The 18,330-nt window shown below is 43.9% G+C and overlaps 1 protein-coding gene across 1 annotated transcript; it reads right to left on the reverse strand.

Moving 5' to 3' along the window:
• Positions 1–1,003: 1,003 nt before the first annotated feature.
• On the reverse strand, positions 1,004–17,866 carry LOC134436389 (proton-coupled zinc antiporter SLC30A2-like). Its single transcript, XM_063185576.1, has 8 exons — positions 17,586–17,866; positions 13,698–13,840; positions 12,180–12,326; positions 8,512–8,665; positions 6,423–6,756; positions 4,524–4,629; positions 2,392–2,526; positions 1,004–1,761 (listed from the first exon to the last, which is right to left on the reverse strand). Exons 1-8 carry the CDS (start codon positions 17,672–17,674, stop codon positions 1,616–1,618), a joined length of 1,254 nt encoding a protein of 417 aa, XP_063041646.1. The 5' UTR covers positions 17,675–17,866; the 3' UTR covers positions 1,004–1,615.
• Positions 17,867–18,330: the final 464 nt, after the last annotated feature.

Consider the following 18,330-nt stretch of genomic DNA (forward strand, 5'->3'; position numbering starts at 1 on the left):
TGCATGGCTATCCCATTCGACAAAGCTCAATGAAATTCCACTATAAGCTACAGTCTAGTAAAAATGTATAGAGCCTGGCCTGAAAGAGGCTTCTCAATTGTAGGCCAATAAGGTCAGTGACATTTTCCATCTTCTAAACAGCCGCATTGCACGATGAAGGAAAACCCACTTAGCTCTAGGCGTAGACAGCTGAGGGCTAGCAAAGAGAGCGAGAGAAAGCACTACTTGTATAAGTAAGCCACTTGCCATGAGCCCTGGCACAATGATCCAGTGTGCGTGTTGCCGAGCGACCCTTATCCCCAGGCGGAAATGGGGGCAGGGAGTGGTGACAGGGAGGCGGAGGAGTACAGTACACATGACCATGCACCCTTTTATTCCCAAAAAAACACATGATCACAGCTCTGCAGCAATGGCGGACGAACTGGGTTGAGAAAGTAAAAGTCCTGCCAGATATTCCTTCTATCTCTGCTCCCTAACACAGGTGTTTCTACTAATATAGCAAGTAATATTGTCTGGTTTAGGTCCATAATGCAACACATAGTCCTTGAAAATACTTTACTGCCATTATACAGTCGTACTACGTTACTTGGACATTACACAGGACGTTTAGTGAAACAGTACATTTTGGTCATTGCCATTCTGGTAACAGCAGATTTATAACAGGGGCTATGTCTTAATGGGTTAAATTGGATGAAACAAATATGTGGCAGGGTTTTTGCTTTCTGAACCAGGGATGTCTCCCACCGCTCTACATTACACGTGATCATGGAAATACAAATCGCCAGTCACATTATATATATTACAATGATTTGACAGTACAAAGTACATTTTTTTCATCACTTAAACGATTCATGTCTGTTTTTCTTTCTGCTGTGAAAAAAGAAGATTATTCTAGACATCCAAGAACTGATTGTCACTCGTAGTGTGTAAAATGTGTACAAATGTGTTATTCAGACTAAACCACAAACATTTTTGCACAGTGCTGTTCAGTGAATAAAAAGGACAATAGACATTATAAAACTGCATTTTAATTTGCCCTCTCTGGCATCAACAAATTTTGCCAAGAAAGTGCCAATATTTAGTCTTAAAAATAAAAAAAAATGAACTTGACTCCTAGTCTGTCACATGAATATGCAAATGAAAGGAAAAGAAGACACGTCTGTTCGTCAGGTGATTACAGGACAACAGTCACCGGACAAACAAATAAACAAAAACAGACAACATACAGCATGTGCCTAAGGCCCATGGGAAGCTAGCCAGGCACTCAAGGGTAAGGTTAAAACTGAACAAAACACAAGACATCAAGATACCTCATCCTGTTTCTCACAAACTTTCCTTTTCTTTGTTTCGTCTTTGGGTGACCTGGAGAGGTTGTCACAAACAAGTGGGGATTCCAAGAAGACGGTGCAGTTACAAACCTGGCTAAGTTAACCTGCAGGTATCGTGAATGAGCTAATACAAAAGAGCCTGGTGTCCTCATTTCCTTATGTAAATGATGCCTTCAGGCTATCCACATACTAGCAGCAGGTTTATCACTCTCTACAGCCGATGTAGCCAGGGTTATCACTTAAACATGTTCTTAGAAAACCCCCAAGGTTGTGCCCTTTAAGACGTCTTAATTTGTGGGGTTTTCACACAGGTTGCAGTCTTCTCTCTGGTCGGCGGCTGACTCCAGCTGGATGGTGACCGCATGGAAACTGAAGTTGTCAAAGAGCACTTGGTTGATCTCCTTCAGGATAGCCTGAGAATCCACATTTTCTTCTGAAGGAAAGACAGAAAAAAGAAGATGGAAAAATAAAAAAATGACTTACCTGGCCGGCTATCACAGCTAAAAAGTTCTTCCAAACATCTAATATGCACAAGCTGCAGTGAATTCAGAATTCTCAACGGACTGGCTTGACCAGCGTGTATCAAATACCTCTGTATGCTACAGATAGAAGCAACAATCAATTAGAATATTCTTTACATCAATTTACCAAGCAGCAGGACCAGTGGCATACTAGCTAATACAGCTTTGTTTTCATTTCAACACACTACGTCAAGCTGTTGAAATTCATTCTTTATTAACATAACAACAAATTTGAAATTTAAGAGGTAGGCATATACTAATATACTAATATAATAATATACTGAATCTTTGTTACACTTTTTACACAATTATGAACAATGTTTGATGCCCTTTTGCCCTTGCATGGCCTACTGTAAATTCAGTTTGTTTGAGCACATTGTTCACCTACACCTGACGAAGGTCACCTACACCTGACGAAGACCAGACTGGTCGAAACGTTGTGTTTAATAAACTGGGAGCCGCAACAGTTTGCGGACCTTCTTTCTTTTCTTGTTTCATCGTGTTTAGGTCCGGCACCTGTTTTATCTGGATGTGAGTCTTACCTATGGCCACGTGTGCTGAAACACATGCTTGGTTCATGGTCAGAGCCCAGATGTGGAGGTTGTGTACCGCCTTCACGCCCTTCAGAGAAAGAATGACATCCCTCACGTCTGCATACTTCATACCCGCTGGTGTGCCTGCACAGAGAGAGGTACCGGTACGGTATGTGAATAGGGTTGGGTAAATGTTGGGGCAATCGCTATTCCGACACACCGCCATTCCGACAGTATTTGATTGTCATTCCGAGCCATTTAAACATTGTTGCAAGTGCTTAGAGGCGCGTGAACAATGTTCTAGCTCTATTGACATTTGCAACAATGTTGCGACACAAGCTGAAAGTGGAGAGAGTGACAGCGGAATTACAGGATCAGTGTATCATTTTGTCATGGTCCAAATGCCCTTAAAGGTAGGGTCTGAGATCTTTGAAAAACAGTTCCTGCAAGCTGGAAAAATGGTTCCTGCAATAAAACGTCAATGTCGGATTGGCGGTGCGTCGGAATGGCTGGTTGTAACCAGGTAAACGTGGTCTGAGCATACAGTAAAGAAACCTTATAAGTAGGGTTGCCAACCGTCCCTTGAAATACGGAATTGTCCCGTATTTACGGCCGATTTACATGTACGCTTCCAAAGCGATAGAAGCGAGGCGTTCCATTATTTTCCGTTGGGACGCGGTAGTGAGGCGAGAGGTGGTGACATAGGGAAGCGGGGGTGGCGGGCGGTGTGCGAGCAGGGCGATTAAGTTGAGCTTGGTTGAAAAATGAAGCGGCACCGCGACGCGTTAACCAATGGGAGAGCTTTCAAAAACCATCAACGCCATGACGTCATGTGCGTCACCAACAGTACTGGGATTTAAAAATGGAGGCTGTTTTGATTTTGGTGGTGTCAAATCTACTGATCGTTTTTCATAAATACTTTAAAAATAAATGACACTTGGGTTAAGGTGACCAATATATTCTCTCCTGTTGCGTTTTTATTTGTGCATACAGTGTTTGTAATTGAAGAGAGACGGTTGTTTGACCACAGCATAAAGCTATGCTAATTTGTCCGGGAAACGATGCTACATATTCTCGCCACACCCACGCGAGGTGAGCGGGCAGGTTGAGAGCTTGTGGCTCCAATGTAAGTCCGCCATTAGAGATAAAAGCACGGGTTCCGTATTGAGCTGACACGGGTCACGGGGCGTTAAAATGCAGGACCCCCGGCATGATTAAGCGTCTCATATTTTTTACGTTCACAGTTGGCAACCCTTATAAGTCCCAGGAGGGAATGAGCTGTCCAGCAGCATAAACATATGACATAACACCATTCACAATGTACACACCCACTCATGCCACCTATAATACAGAGCTGAACACAGAGGAAGCAGTAGCACTTAAACCAGAGATTCTTTAAGTACCGGTATATAGAGATATGCCAACATAATAGGTTTCTATGGGCAGCTAATGTGACCAGGTTCCGGTCTACCTAAAGGGGCGTGTCATAATGCTCCTAGAATGAATAGAACAGTCCTTAGGTCTGCCTAAAGGGGGATCTCCCCCCCCTCCACCTTGCGACAGTAGAACCCGGAAACGATGGGCCAGCAGAACCTCTCTCTTATCTACTCTCTCTGACTTAAACCGTTATGACACAGCATACTAAATTTGCTGTTACCAGAATGGCAAGGACCAAGTCATAGTGCCTTACTAAAGGCCTTGTGTTATGTCATAGTTGTGTAGTACTATGGTATTAAACTTTTCAATGGCTACTACAGCGTGCCTCTGGAGGTGCGGCATGCATTAAGGGGTTAAACATTTGCAGAATTTGTACAGTACGTGCGTACATGTGCATATCAATGAGTCCAGTGTTTGAGTGCATACATGGCTTTGTATGTTTCCATTGCTTTCAGTCTGTGTGTGCGTGTGTGTGTGTGTGTGTGTGTGTGTGTGTGTGTGTGTGTGTGTGTGTGTGTGTGTGTGTGTGTGTGTGTGTGTGTGTGTGTGTGTGTGTGTGTGTGTGTGTGTGTGCGTGTGTGTGTGTATGTGTGTGTGCGTGCATGCATACGTGCTACGCCACACATGATTTCCTGATCACGTGAAGTTACAGTAATTGCTGTGTAATAAAAGCTTTGACATTTACAGTAAATGCTGGTTTTTACCTTCCATGAGCACCACCATAATGTCCCTCATGATGGCAAAGGTCGTGCCAAGGACAAACAGCGAGAACAGGAAGGTGCAGATGGGGTCCGCTATCTTGTACTCGGGCTGGGAGACAAAGCAAGACAGCAAGAAAGAAAGAATGAATTAACGAAAGAAAGAAAGAAGAGAAAGAAAGAAACTTCCAGTTCACGTATGCAGTTGCAACAACAATGTACTCATTCCATTATTTCCATTAGTTATTTTTTTGTTTTCTATTGTAGCAAACATGAAAATAAAGACTTTTTTTTACTAATCTCATCTTAATTTTGTGTGAATATGAATATTGGGTCTCAAAAGAGGCAACGTTATAGGCAATATTTTCTGGGCTTCAATACAGTCGCTCACTCAACGTGCCATGAAAAGCCTTTTAGCCTAATCTCTATTAAACTGCATAAATCCACAACACAGTGAAACTGACATGAGGGGTTTTCCACATTGTTTCAAGCAAAGTTTGAGATATATTTCACATGATACCAAACCACACACTTTTATTTTTTTTACTTTATTGGGTCTTTGGAAGCAATATGAACATTTGATTAAAAAAAAATAATAATAACATCCAGCGAAGTGTTAGTGTTAAGAGTGTAAAGAGGTTAGCTAACAATTTTTCTTTTTTTTCATTTATCCTTTATTTAGCCAGAATTGACCCATTGAGACTAAGGGCCTTTCTCAAAACCTAGTGCAGTGCACTTCCAAGTGTATCAGCCTAATTAGTCACACCCGGTGATTGGATACTCTTTATTAGTCACACCCAGTGATTGGATATTCCGTAGAGTTCACCAAAGAGTATCCAATCACTGGGCATGACTAATTAGGCTTATACACTTGGAAGTGCACTGCACCAGGTTTTGAGAAAGGCCCTAAGAGTCTCTTCTGCCAGGGAGACCTCAAAATGGCAGCCAACAAAACATACCAGATGCAGACAACACATTACAAAAGGGAAAATAAACTTACATAAAACAATAACACACAATAAGGAAACTAAACTCACAAAAAAAAATAAAAAACACAGTGGCAGGTACAAGTTTTGAGGATGCTTGTGTATCTGAGGATTGGTACCAGTTACCAGCCAAATGATAATAAAAACTGATAGGTGGTTTCACACATAACATAATGATTAACTGATGAATGGCTGGTGATTTGTTTCTCAATTATTTGTCAATGCCTGATGAATCTTGATATTTTGCATTGTGTTTCTCAAAAGCATAGTTGCTAACTACATTAGCTACTTTGTTGTTTGTAATGTAATTTCCCATTGCAGCTACCCAAGTATGCTTTCGAGAAATGCACCCCTGGTTTGTAGTGGCTTACTTTTCCTCTTTGCCAGTATTTTTCTTTCACACTACCTTTAGAGTAGAAATCCTTTATTTATCCTGAAGGAAATTAGGTTGTCCAACAGCTTACACATAATAGCCTACAGTCCAAACGCATTCCAGTCCAAATGGTTTTCTGTCACTGTCCCTCAATGGTGGAACAAGCTACCGTTTTCTACAAGAGAAGGTCATCCCTCTTGACCTTCAAGAAGCTTGTGAAAGCTCATGTCTTCCGAGAGAGCTTCTCTGCATAATAAAACTAACTCTACTTGTCTGTAATCCTGGGCACTTACATGCACTACACTCAATTAGGTCCTCCACTATTCATAGCCTACACACAACTGCCCTATATCTGTTCTACATTACTTGTGCTGTACTCTGTATTGACGCCACACTCTACTTGCTTGAATGTCGACTTTGTAAGTCACTTTGTTTAAAGGCATCTGCTAAATGTAATGTAATACAAGATACACACCATGTACAGCAAGACAATACAGGATACATGTAATATTAGTCATTGCAAGACATTTAGGGCAACTGACTCACCTTAAAGAAGATGATCATAGCGCTGACGAGCACGCTGATGCTCTGGAGCAAGTCTCCCACCACGTGCACAAATGCTGCCCTGACGCTAGCATTAGCCTGGGGTCGCCGCTCGCTCCTCTGCCCGTCCTCTGCGTCCTCGTGCTGGTGATCTGGTCCGTGACTGTGGCTATGGCCGTGGCCCTGGGGGTCACCGTTTGTTGCCTTGTGGTCTTCTTCTTCTCCTTTCTTGTCGTGGCTGTGGCCGTGCCCCTTGTCGTCCCCGTGGCTGTGCCCGTGTGAGGCAAGGCCCCCGTGGCTGTGCCCGTGCCCAGACTGGTGCAAGGTGAAAGCCATTCTGAATTGGAGAGAGAGAGAGAGAGAGAGAGAGAGAACAGAGATTCTATATGTGAAGATTCGTAAGGCTTGAGACAGGCTTAACCCAAAAAAGTTTGAGGCTAGGCAGCTGCTGGGCACCGTCACCAGACGGGACCTATGGCGAACTGGGCGTAAGCGCAGTGTGCTAACCCATCACTGTAAATCTCTCATAAAGAGATGGCCAAGAGGAACTACATGGACACTTGCGGCCATGAGCCCTAGCAGGCACAAGAATTCGCGGCACAGTAGGCGGAACCGCGATAAGGCCTGAGAGGCCTTCACCCGCGTCAGGGACAGGTAGGCCCTGTACGCAACCGAGCTGAGGGTCATGCCAATGAACGCAACATTTTCTGCTGGCTTAGCACAACACAACCGGAGGCAATGACCAAGAGTGTGAAAGTGTCAAAGTGAGTCCTAAGTGCAATACAACCACAGTTATCAAAGTAAAAACTAGACAAGCGATCAGAGAGCGCACCTCCGTCCTTTGGTGGACAGAAACACATGCACCGCCAACGAGCCCACCCACAAACAAATACACAACAAATTCTGACGATGACATAACCCCCTTGGCAGAGTTAAAGGACCACTTCAGTCAATTTCAATATGCTGTTGTATTGCTCACGCTACCCTTGACTTATTACTACCTGGTGATGCCACATTTTTCTGCTCAGCCCTTTCCGAGATATGAGCTATTCTGATGGGGGCAGCTTTTGTTTACATTTTTAAAAATCCTAACATAGGCCTACTCCCAATATTTTCCCAAAAGGTATCGCTGTTTGCTAGTTGTCTGCTGATGTTGCATAACCTTTTGGTTGTTTTTGGGAATAAATGTAAAAAAAAATTGAAATGTAAACAAACCGCTGCCCCCATTATAATGACCAGGATCTCGGAAAAGGCTGAAGAAGAAGAAGAAAAAACCTCAGGTACTGACAAGTCCAGGGTAGTGTGAGCATTACAACTGCATGTTGAAATTGATTGAAGTTATCCTTTAATGGTGTAAGTAAAACACTACCACATGATGCTGCATAGCTGTTACACCATTTACTCCACTGTACCTAATGAGATAGATCCCTACACAGGTCTACTGGTTACTCAGATAGGTTACAGCCTACCTGTGATGGAAGGAAACCCTGTTCCTTTTTAAACTTTACTTTTACTTTTGACACCTCTGAATACAGTAGTAGCCCCTTAATGCACGCCGTACCTCCTGTGGCATGCTGTAATAGACATTGAAAGTTAACTGCTTAAGTACTACACCACTATGACAGCGCACAGGGCCTTTAGTAATACATTACGACTTTGTCATTGCCATTCTGGTAACAGCTAATTTATAATGCCATGTCTTAAAGGGACACTGTGCAGGAAATGGTCAAAAAGGTACTGCAACTATGCTGCTCATTGAAACTGGGTTGCCTATTGCCAAATTTGATCTTTTCATGAAAGTTTACTAAGTAATAAACTAATATTTTCTACTATGGCCCAAGTACAGTCCGTTTTACAGCTAAAAATGGCTATTTCTGGAAATTCAAAATGGCGGACCATGGAGAAGATCCCCCTTTTCATGTATGAAAAGTGCAATTTATCCAGTCATAATGAATACTTAGAATTTGATGCTGGTGGTAAATATTCATGAAAAAGGTAACATTAGTGAATGGGTAGCATGGGTTCTGGAAATAAACAACAAACAATCTCACACAGTGGTATAATATCAGTATTAGGTCATGTAAATGCTTACATTATGTTGGCCAGCACTGCACAGCCAGAGACGATAAGCATGAGGGTGCCCTCGATCTCGTAGTCGTCATTCACGATGCGCTCCACAGCCATGTATACCAGGATGCCCGTCACCAGCCAGATGGTGCAGACAGAGAGCAGGGCACCCAGGATCTCTACGGACCAGGAGGAGAGGGGGGGGGGGAGAGAGAGAGAGAGAGGGGAGAGAGAGGGGAGAGAGAGAGAGAGAGAGAGAGAGAGAGAGAGAGAGAGAGAGAGAGAGAGAGAGAGAGAGAGAGAGAGAGAGAGAGAGAGTCAAGTCAAGTCGAGTCGGTTTTATTGTCAATTTCTTTACATGCGCTGGTCATGCAAAGAATTGAAATTACGTTTCTTACTTTCCCATGCATACAGACATAGACTCTAGACTCTAGGTGTGGACATAGACAAATAGACATAGACAGTATACATACATTACACCTAGAGTACCTATACAATACCCATACAGACATATGTATAAAGTGCAAGACTGCAGACATACATAGAACATATATTAAAAAAGAGAGAGAGAGAGAGGGGGGGGGTATCTGTGTGTGTGTATCTGTGGGTCTGCTCACCCCGCTCAACCCCACAAAAGTTCTAGGTAACACTTTACTTTACGGTACAGTTACCATATGTTATGACATATACAACAAAATATTGTACATTCTGCCTTTCTTCCATTCTGTCTGCCTATATTTGGTCATATGATGATATAATACCAGGCCTGCAGCTTATAATACGAGCTTACTTAATTATGAATTAATGCAAACCAGCCAATCTTATTACTAGAGACTTTAACAAAGCATGTTGGTGTGGATACGACAAATTGGGGGCAAGATCGGTTAAAATAGCTATTATGCATTTGGATTACACTTCTCATACTCATGCAGTAGAACCAATAAATACACTGTACCCCCAGAACCGCCCCCCCCCCCCCCCCCAACACACACACACACACACACACACAAACACACACACGCACGCACACACACACACACCATCATTTCTCAGCTCTGTTCACAGATACAATAAAACTAAGCATACAGTCCAAAAGAAGTAATTTGAGCAGGCAGCCAATAATGGGTCGGTCCCCCATGGGCATTTCTGTGAGACTTTTGATGTAAATGGCACAAGGCCTGATGCAGTATGCTGAAACCACTGCTGCTGAACACGTAGGGACAGAGCTATAGGGGGGCAAGCAGGGCATCTGACCCAGGGCCCAGGGTCTGTATTGGTGGAGGGGGCCCTACTGTCAACTTGGCAGGCCAAATGGGGCCCTGTCAGTTGCTTGCCCTGGGGCCCTGTGTGTAATTCTTCCACCACTGTGAACACGACGACTGTGTAATGAGATGCAGGGTTCCTTTATTGTTGGCCAGCAATGGAGGAGAGATATCACTGAGAGGCGAGCTGCTTAAAAACTGAATGTGTGGTGGTGGTGTGAGCCTCTTACTGTAGCTGAATTTAATGGCTGAACGCAATAATTGCTTTTGCTATTAAGGCAAGGAAATATGCTTTAAATCCCTGCTTAGTATAGAGGGATCTAGTACAAAGATTTGTTCAATAGGTTTCAGGATCGCTGAAGATTTACTTGTACACGTGTGAAAAAAAGAAGATAGGCAGAAGCATCAGTATTACATATGTATCAACCTGGTAACATTGATGAAATGGGTAACGTCAGGGGGTGCTAAAGGGGTATGCCACTATTTTGGGGCTTTATACAGTTAAAATCGTTGGCCAGGGTTTATAAAGGTGGTAAAGTGTCTTATTTTTCACGTTAGGCGTTGTGTAAGACAAGTTAAAAGAGGGAGTATGTAGCTAAGCTAATGAAAGTCAATGGATCACTGTAGCATGTGTGGTCCATTGACTCTCACTAGCTTACTTACTCCCTCCTTACATAAAACAAGACATCGCCTAACCTGAAAAATAAGATACTTTACCACCTTTATAAACCCAAGGCAATGATTTTAACCATATTCAGCCCCAAAATAGTGGCATACCCCTTTAAAGCTGTCTCAATCTCTGACTACCTTTAACCAGACTGCAATTTTTGACATCTGAGGTATGCCTTTGGAGTCAAAATGTGACTTCCTCAAAGGAGCCCCCTTGTGGCAGCATTACGTCATTGAGGTTAGGTTTAGGGATAGGCACATGGCGTCAGATTTTTCTTCATCATATAAATGAAGATTCCGCTGCTAGCCAGGCTGTGCACTCCTCCTTTCAGCATTGCAACTAGTCAGGTCAAGAGTAATGCAAGTATTTTCTGAGTTCCTGAAAATACGGGAACTCCTCCCACTTTGTCGGTAAGCAAACAACCATAAGCAAACCAAGGGAGGCGGGTCAACCATGGCATTTGGGAAATGTTAATTGTTATGCTCTTGGTCAGACCAAAGTCTCGAAGAGATTTGAACGTCGATTATAATCAGGCTAGACCACTGCATCCCTCCGTCCAGCCCCCAGATTTGACTAAACAGACTCTGTTACTGGCATCGGTATTGGCACACTGAGGTGAAGGTCTTTGGCTGAGATTCATGAAGCAGGCTTAGAGCCTACAGGCTGTGACAAAAGAAGAAATCAAGTTGCTACTAGTCTACTCTCCTCTAGTCTATGCTTGTCAACACTACGGTAATCTACTATGCTCTACTACACCACTCTACTTCACTCTACTCCAGTGGTTTTTAAAGTGGGGGCCGGGGACCCCTGGGGGGCCGCGAGGGGGTGCTAGGGGGGCCGCGGCAGGTTGGCAGGAAAAAGATAGCAAAACGAAATAAGTATTTCAATAGGCCTACATTTGAACACCAAAATAAAACCAAAGTAAGCAAAACAATATTTCCATTAAGAACTGCATTATATTACTGAACTGTGTTAAGTCGACAGTGGGCAATGTCATAGAGTATGGTTGTGAAAGGGGATGGACAGTAAAATAGTGTGGCGCAACCCATGTAGGGGGGCCTTGGCTGGAATAAAGCGGTATGGGGGGCCTTGGCTGGGTAAAGTTTGGGAACCCCTGATCTACTCTACTGTATTCTATTACTGTGGGTTCCTTGCCACAACCGTGCTAGCCTTAGCTACTGTACTCTATTCACTACTCTACTCTACTCTACTCTATTCTATTCTACTCTCCTCCACTCTCCTCTACTCTCCTCTCCTCTAGTCTGCTCTACTCTGCCCTACTCTAATGTATTCTACTCTCCTTTCCAGTACTCTACTGTACTCTACCGTACTCTACTCTATTCTACTCTCCTCTATTCAACTCTCATCTACTATATTCTACTCTCCTCAGCACTAGTGTACTCTACTCTACTCTCTCCTCTCCTTTACTCTGCACTATTCTACTCCGCCCAACTCTAATGTACTCTTCTCTCCTCTCCTCTCCTCTCCTCTCCTCTCCTCTCCTCTCCTCTCCTCTCCTCCCCTCCCCTCCCATCTCCTCTCCTCTCCTCTCTTCCCTCTCCCCTGTTTTCCCTATCCTCTCCTCTCCTCCTCTCCTATACTCTCCTCTCCTCTTCTCCTCTCCTCTCCTCTCCTCTCCTCCCCTCCCCTCCCCTCTCCTCTCCTCTCCTCTCCTCTCCTCCCCTCTCCTCTCCTCCCCTGTCCTCCCCTCTCCTCTCCTCTTATCCACTCTACTCTACTCCCCTCTAGTGGGTTCCTTACCAGCGCGGTGCCATCCATAGCTGAGTTTGTAGGTGGCGGGCCTGGATGAGAGCCACAGGGACACCAGGCTTATGATGAAGCTCATGAAGTCCACCAGCAGGTGAGCCGCGTCAGTCATCACCGCCAAGCTCCCCGCAAAGTAGCCTCCTGTAGGCACAGTGAAGTAAAGAATACAATGTTGTTAACCCCTTAGCGCAGAGCCTATGTTATAACCTTACTGTCACCATCGTTGTAATGGCTATGTCTTAATCTGTTAATTAAGGCTCTTGGTACTGTCACAGCAATGTCATTATGATGTAGTTGAGTATTTTCAGCAAATAGTGAATAGGCCCGCTGTCGACCCCATCTGGAGTAAGAGGCTACTTACAGTTTTTCTTGATTGCCTACACGCAATTTCTGGAATCATGTCTCAAATTCTCAAAACTCTACACACAAATCCAAAAACTCACACACAACGAGCAAAACTCCTCACTACCCCTGAAAAATGCACGTCTAGTCTTGTCAAAGTGTACCCAGATCCCTTGGAAGTGAACATTACTGGGACCTTCATTGACATGGTCTTACGGTTCATTTATGAGTCCTGACAAGTTGCTCTTGTGACTAGGTGTAATCAATTAAGGACCGCTCTAGAGGACCGGTTTTGATTAAAAAGAGGACTGACACATCATAAAAGCCTGACAGGACCAGAAAGAGCAGCCGCTTCTTTTTGTAATAAAAAGAGAACCGAGTCCTTTTGCTGTCAGTTGAGGACTGAGTTTGGTTCACTCAAAGGGGAGTAGGTGTGAAAATGCCCTAAGATTGCTTTACAAAACATGTCATGTATTTCATGTGAAACTGCATAACATTCCAGTTGTATCGGGAGGAGCAAGATAAAACGGCCTCAGGGGTGGTCAACGGCCCTTGGCCATAGGCTCCCCACTCATGTTAAAGGTACAATGTGCAGGAAATGGTCAAAAAGGTACTGCATCTATGCTGCTAATTGAAACTGGGTTGCCTATTGCCAAATTTGATCTTCTCATGAAAGTTTACTAAGTAATAAACTAATATTTTCTAGTATGGCCCAAGTACAGCCATTTTTGCAGCTAAAAATGGCTATTTCTGGAAATTCAAAATGGCGGACCATGGAGAAGATCCCCCGTATGAAAAGTGCAATTATTCCAGTCATAATGAATATTTAGAATTTGATGGTGGTGGTAAGTATTCATGAAAAAAAGTAACATTAGTGAATGGGTAGCATTAATTCTGGAAATAAACAACTAAAAATCTTGCACAGTAAACCTTTAAATCTAGATATTTGGTATATAAATGGTTGAAAGGGACCTGGTGTGAAAACACCATACATGTGCTATACAGTATAGTAAATAAACAATGACAGTGACCATTCAAATTCTACATTAAATGATACCATCTTGATGAGGCACCTTGGTTGTCTGACACATGTTAGCTGTGGTGTCACTACAACCAGCTGTTTTCATTGTCTTATTGTGTGTGTGTGTGTCTTTTCCCTAGATAACTTACCCAAGATTTCCCCAATCATAAAGACCAGACAGATAGCTGAGACAATGTATAGACGCTTCCTGGCGACTTTCTTTTCCCGTTCTCTGTCCTCCCGTGCACTGCTGTTGTCATGACAGTGCTTGAGAGGTCCATTCTTAGACCTCCTGTGTGGCAACGAGGGAAGAAATAGATTAATTAATTAATTAATTAATTATCGAGAAAACTCATATCAAATGTCACAAAAATGCAGAAGAGCAGAAGTGCAGAAGTGTTAAAGGGCAGGTTGTTGGATCACATCACAGTATATATTTCAAATATGGTTGAACATTTCAAGACATTCAGAATAAGTCATTACGGAGTAGCACTGTGGCGCAGGGCGCTAAACCCCCCACATTTGTGCTTACATTGCCCATGGGGACCCCGGTTCAAGTCCGGCCAGGGTCATTTCCCAGCCCTACCCCATCTCTCTCACAACCGTTTCCTGTCTCCTCTCATACTGTCCTGTCATAATAAAGGCCACCCCCCCCCCCAAAAAAAACGAACTAGAAATGCATTCAGAGAACGCAGACCTCCGCCAAGGAAGTTCAGTTCGTTTTGGACATAGGTATAGAGTCATGATGTGGTTTCATGTATTTAGGCCTATAGGCTACATAGCATTTGTGTTCAGGTAATTGAACTGTCAAGTTGTAACCAAATTACAGTTCTCTCTGTCTCTTTTACCATTTCCATGTCCTCTGTGGACTGTTTAGTTCACCTTTGATTGTTTTATATTGGCAAAGTGATTGTTCATGCTATAGCCTATGCCTTCTGTGATTTGCCAATGCTCATTGCTACATATTAGTCACATTGTTGATGATTGGCAGCATGCCTTTCATTAGGCTACCATCTAAAACAAAATAAAAAAATAAAAGCACAATTTTCATTGGCCAACACCCATAGTAGGCTACATATTCTACAGCAGTGCAGCGGTCCCCAACCCAACAAGACAACATAGGCCTACTGTAGGGCTACTTTGAGCCGTTCACTTAATTATTGAATCAGAAATGTCCAAGAATCCCCTTATCCAGTGGCAGTGCATGGATGGTTGTGGAGTGTCAGTTATTGTTTTGGGCTATTTCGCAAGGCTAAACAAACTTTTGAGAGGTAAATCCACGTATAATTTCTAGCTGTTTCAATATCGTGACATCAACGTTGTGCTACAAACGCAATTGCTTACCGAGTGACATGCCGACTCGACTGGTCGCAGCTAGCGGAATCATGCCTACCCCGACACTACACTTGTTGGAGAAGTTCCGCCTATCTGGGAATCCGTTCATGAGGGCGAGTTGGTCTTGGCGCTGCGGGCAGATGATCGGCACCCGGACCTGCTCGCTATTTCGTATTAAAAATCACTGTTCGCCGCATCTCCAGCGTTCATTCGTTATGAAGTGTAGGAACTAGTCTATGGAATGTTTTGTAGTGCTGATGGTTTCAGTGCGCGGGGATTGGGGAAGCAGCAAATCACCGCGGACTAACGCAATTCGCGCGCGCCTTTCTGTGAGCTTAATTTCATATGAATGTTTTGTGACAGCATTGTGAACTTAAACGATCTGCGAGGCTGTAGCTAAGGCTGCTTTTTGATAGCGATTTTGACTGCGGTAAGAATTTCACTTCAATGCTCTGCCCCGGTGTGGCTGCGTGAAGGTACGCCAGCTCAGGGCTCCTCCTCACAGAGCCGTCCTAAAGTGGTCCTTGCGCGCCCTGCGCGCCCTGTGGCAGGCCATGTAATAGCAGCGTGACGAACACACAGGCCATGTAATAGCAGCGTGACGAACACACAGGTAATAGCAGCGTGACGAACACACACAAATTCGGGCGATCACATAACCTCCTGGCGGAGGTAATAAGGCATTACATGTTGCCTGAAAAAGAAAAAAGCAGCAGAGTCCTCTCACAGATAACAAGTCATCTTTTTTGCTAACTCTGAGGACAAAGGGGACGTTGAGAGGATTATTATGAGGTCCAGAGGGCGTTTATACAAAAAAAAAGTTGAGAACCACTGGTCTTACTTACTGAGACTAAGGAGGAAGAGATGGTACGTAAGTATTCAAGGCACTCCTCGAAAAGTGCCTTTGATACTTTCTCTTCAGTTCATTATCTTTTTATTACCAAAGAACACCTTCAGCCTACACTTCATGATCAACACTGCAACCCTCCAAACCTACTTGTTTGTATTCAGGGCTGAATTGGGCCCACAAACCGGCCCGGGCATTTCAGGCCACTGTATATTAAGGATGCACTGATGGGCCACACCCATCTAAATTGTGGGCCGTCTCGGGCCAAGGGAAAACTTGAAACAAACAAACAAATAAACAAAAGGATATGCCCCTGATGACTGTCGGCCCACCGGGAAAATGCCCTATATGCCAGATTACCAGACCAGCTCCAGCCCTGTTTGTATTGGTCAGGAGGTGGTATGTGTCTTACTGGGCTAAGATTAGGTGGATGAGGAGGAGGAGGAGGAGGAGGAGGTGAGGTGAGGTGGGATTGGGTGGGGGTTTGTAGCAATTTTGGTTGGCCAAAGGGATTAGCAGCATCACGCGTGGCCCGTGAGGCAAACGTGCCATTCCTCAGCTGCCTTCCCCTCAGCCAACAACACCCACCTGACGTTACCACACGCCTCGCCTGAGTAACCTGCTGTGTCTGACGCACGTGATGGGTCTTTGTGGCTGAAAAGTTTAGCGCACCAAGTATGAGGCGGGTGTTGTGTTGATATGAGCTATCAATCTGAGCTATACTAAGCCTACAAAGCATAGGCCCTATTAGGGGTTAGCGTTAGCGAAAGGTTTGGGTTTGGGCCAGGGCTGGACTGGCCATCTGGCATAGCTGGCATTTCCCAGTGTGCCCTGCACTCTCGTGGGCCCCTATTTTCAGATATGTAAAAATGTACATATATATTTTTTTTTTACATTTCTGAAAATAGGGGCCCACGAGGGTGAAAGGCTCACCGGTGAGTGAGTTCTGCACCGCTAATTATGAGGGCCCCCTTTAAGCCAAAAGTGCCCTGGCCCTATTTCTTCCCCAGTCCAGCCCTGGTTTGGGCTATGTTAACAGTCTATTTACAGCTCATCTCGACAGCACAGGAGGGCTAAACTGCTTCCATGGAGGGCTTGAGACCACCCATCTGCCAATCATTTCCACCCTAGGCTACCTTGAATGACCTTAACAAGGTTATGTTTTGATTGGCAATGTTTTTTTTATTATGGGGATATGTGACCATCTATATTCAATGTTCAATATATCCTCTGGGTACTTGCATGTCACTTCTAATCTTTGGACGACTGTGATGCACCTGCAAGATGAAGGATGATGATGCGTAAATCCAAATCGTACAAAACCATTATGAACTTACTGTATTGTTTCGCATCAGTAGCTATACCAATATAAGGTGTCTAGACACCTTCCTGACTTGAGAGCCCGTCTGATCTTCTTTGCACTCTCTCTCTCTCTGCTGCACACTGCCACGGACTCGGCTCGTCTAACGCGTAACGTGTGTAGCTATGACTGTGCAAAATCCCGGCAGCTGAACTTGAAACCCAGCCATTAAGCTTGGGGATGGGGATACAATAGCAGAAGTGTTTTTGGTTTAATAATTCTTATCTGTCTCTTGGCCAAGCACATTGAAAGACGACTGAGTAGGCGTATGGTGTGTTAGGCTATGGTGTGTTATGTTTGTTTGTTTGTTTGATTGATTGATTGATTAGGCCGCCTATAGACTACGTATCAAACTATTAATTTCAACTATTCAGCTAGATTCTGCGTATTTCACTCTCTCCACGGCAGTTAGGATTTGGTGGACACAAGCACTCTGACAGGCTACATTTACAAACTAAACTATTAACGCACTCAACATCAATTACGATGGCCTACCTTGGATCCGCGGCTGCGTACAATGCTGGAGGTGCGTCGGCACAGACCAAGTGTATTTTTTCCGGGTCCTTTTTTCTGAAAATATTCATGACTTAAACAAAACAAACTCCCCACCAATAACAGCCTATTATTTCAGTGAAAGGATGTAGCCTAACTTTCCGCAACTATGAAGAAACACAGAAGTGTTAAACTGCGAGACGAAAAAAGGGAAGTTATGTTAAACTACAAAGTTTAAAAAAAAAGTTTTCGGAGTGTAGCCTACTGTATACGATGGAGGTCCAGCATCCTAGTCCTCACTGAATAGCTTACAACGTCCATGCACTGTGTTTTGAAGCCTTGTGACTGATGAGAACCGTGTGCAAACTTGCAGAATGTCTGCAAAACACCACCAATAAATGACAAAAATATATATTTTTGTCAACTTAGAGTCTAATAGAAAGCAAACGTTATAACCATGGCACTCAAACGGCAGTTTGCTTCTGAGACACTCTGACCACCTCATGCTGGACTATTAGGAGATTAACCTACGTACATTGGCAAATGACATCAAGAATTAAGGCTAAAACCGCAAGCCAAATGCTGTGCGCAAAGTCCAAACCTTGCTCCAACAGTTACAACTCGAAACTTTGGACGCGACTATGGTATAGGTTACTCGAGGCTACAGTGGCGTGAAAACAACCATGTCATAATGTTAGGTTTGAACAAAACATTTATTTCTTGTTAAATAGCGCAGAATGGCATATTG

Source organism: Engraulis encrasicolus, chromosome 20 (assembly GCF_034702125.1).
Source record: "Engraulis encrasicolus isolate BLACKSEA-1 chromosome 20, IST_EnEncr_1.0, whole genome shotgun sequence".
Taxonomy (NCBI): Eukaryota; Metazoa; Chordata; class Actinopteri; order Clupeiformes; family Engraulidae; genus Engraulis; species Engraulis encrasicolus.

Coding starts and splice junctions, on each gene's coding strand:
- LOC134436389 (XM_063185576.1), bottom strand. CDS start 17,674: ATGAATATTTTCAGAAAAAAGGACCCGGAAAAAATACACTTGGTCTGT. Junction 8,666..12,179: donor CTATGGATGGCACCGCGCTG/GTAAGGAACCCA, acceptor CCTGGTCCGTAG/AGATCCTGGGTGCCCTGCTC. Junction 1,762..2,391: donor TTCAGCACACGTGGCCATAG/GTAAGACTCACA, acceptor TCTTTCCTTCAG/AAGAAAATGTGGATTCTCAG.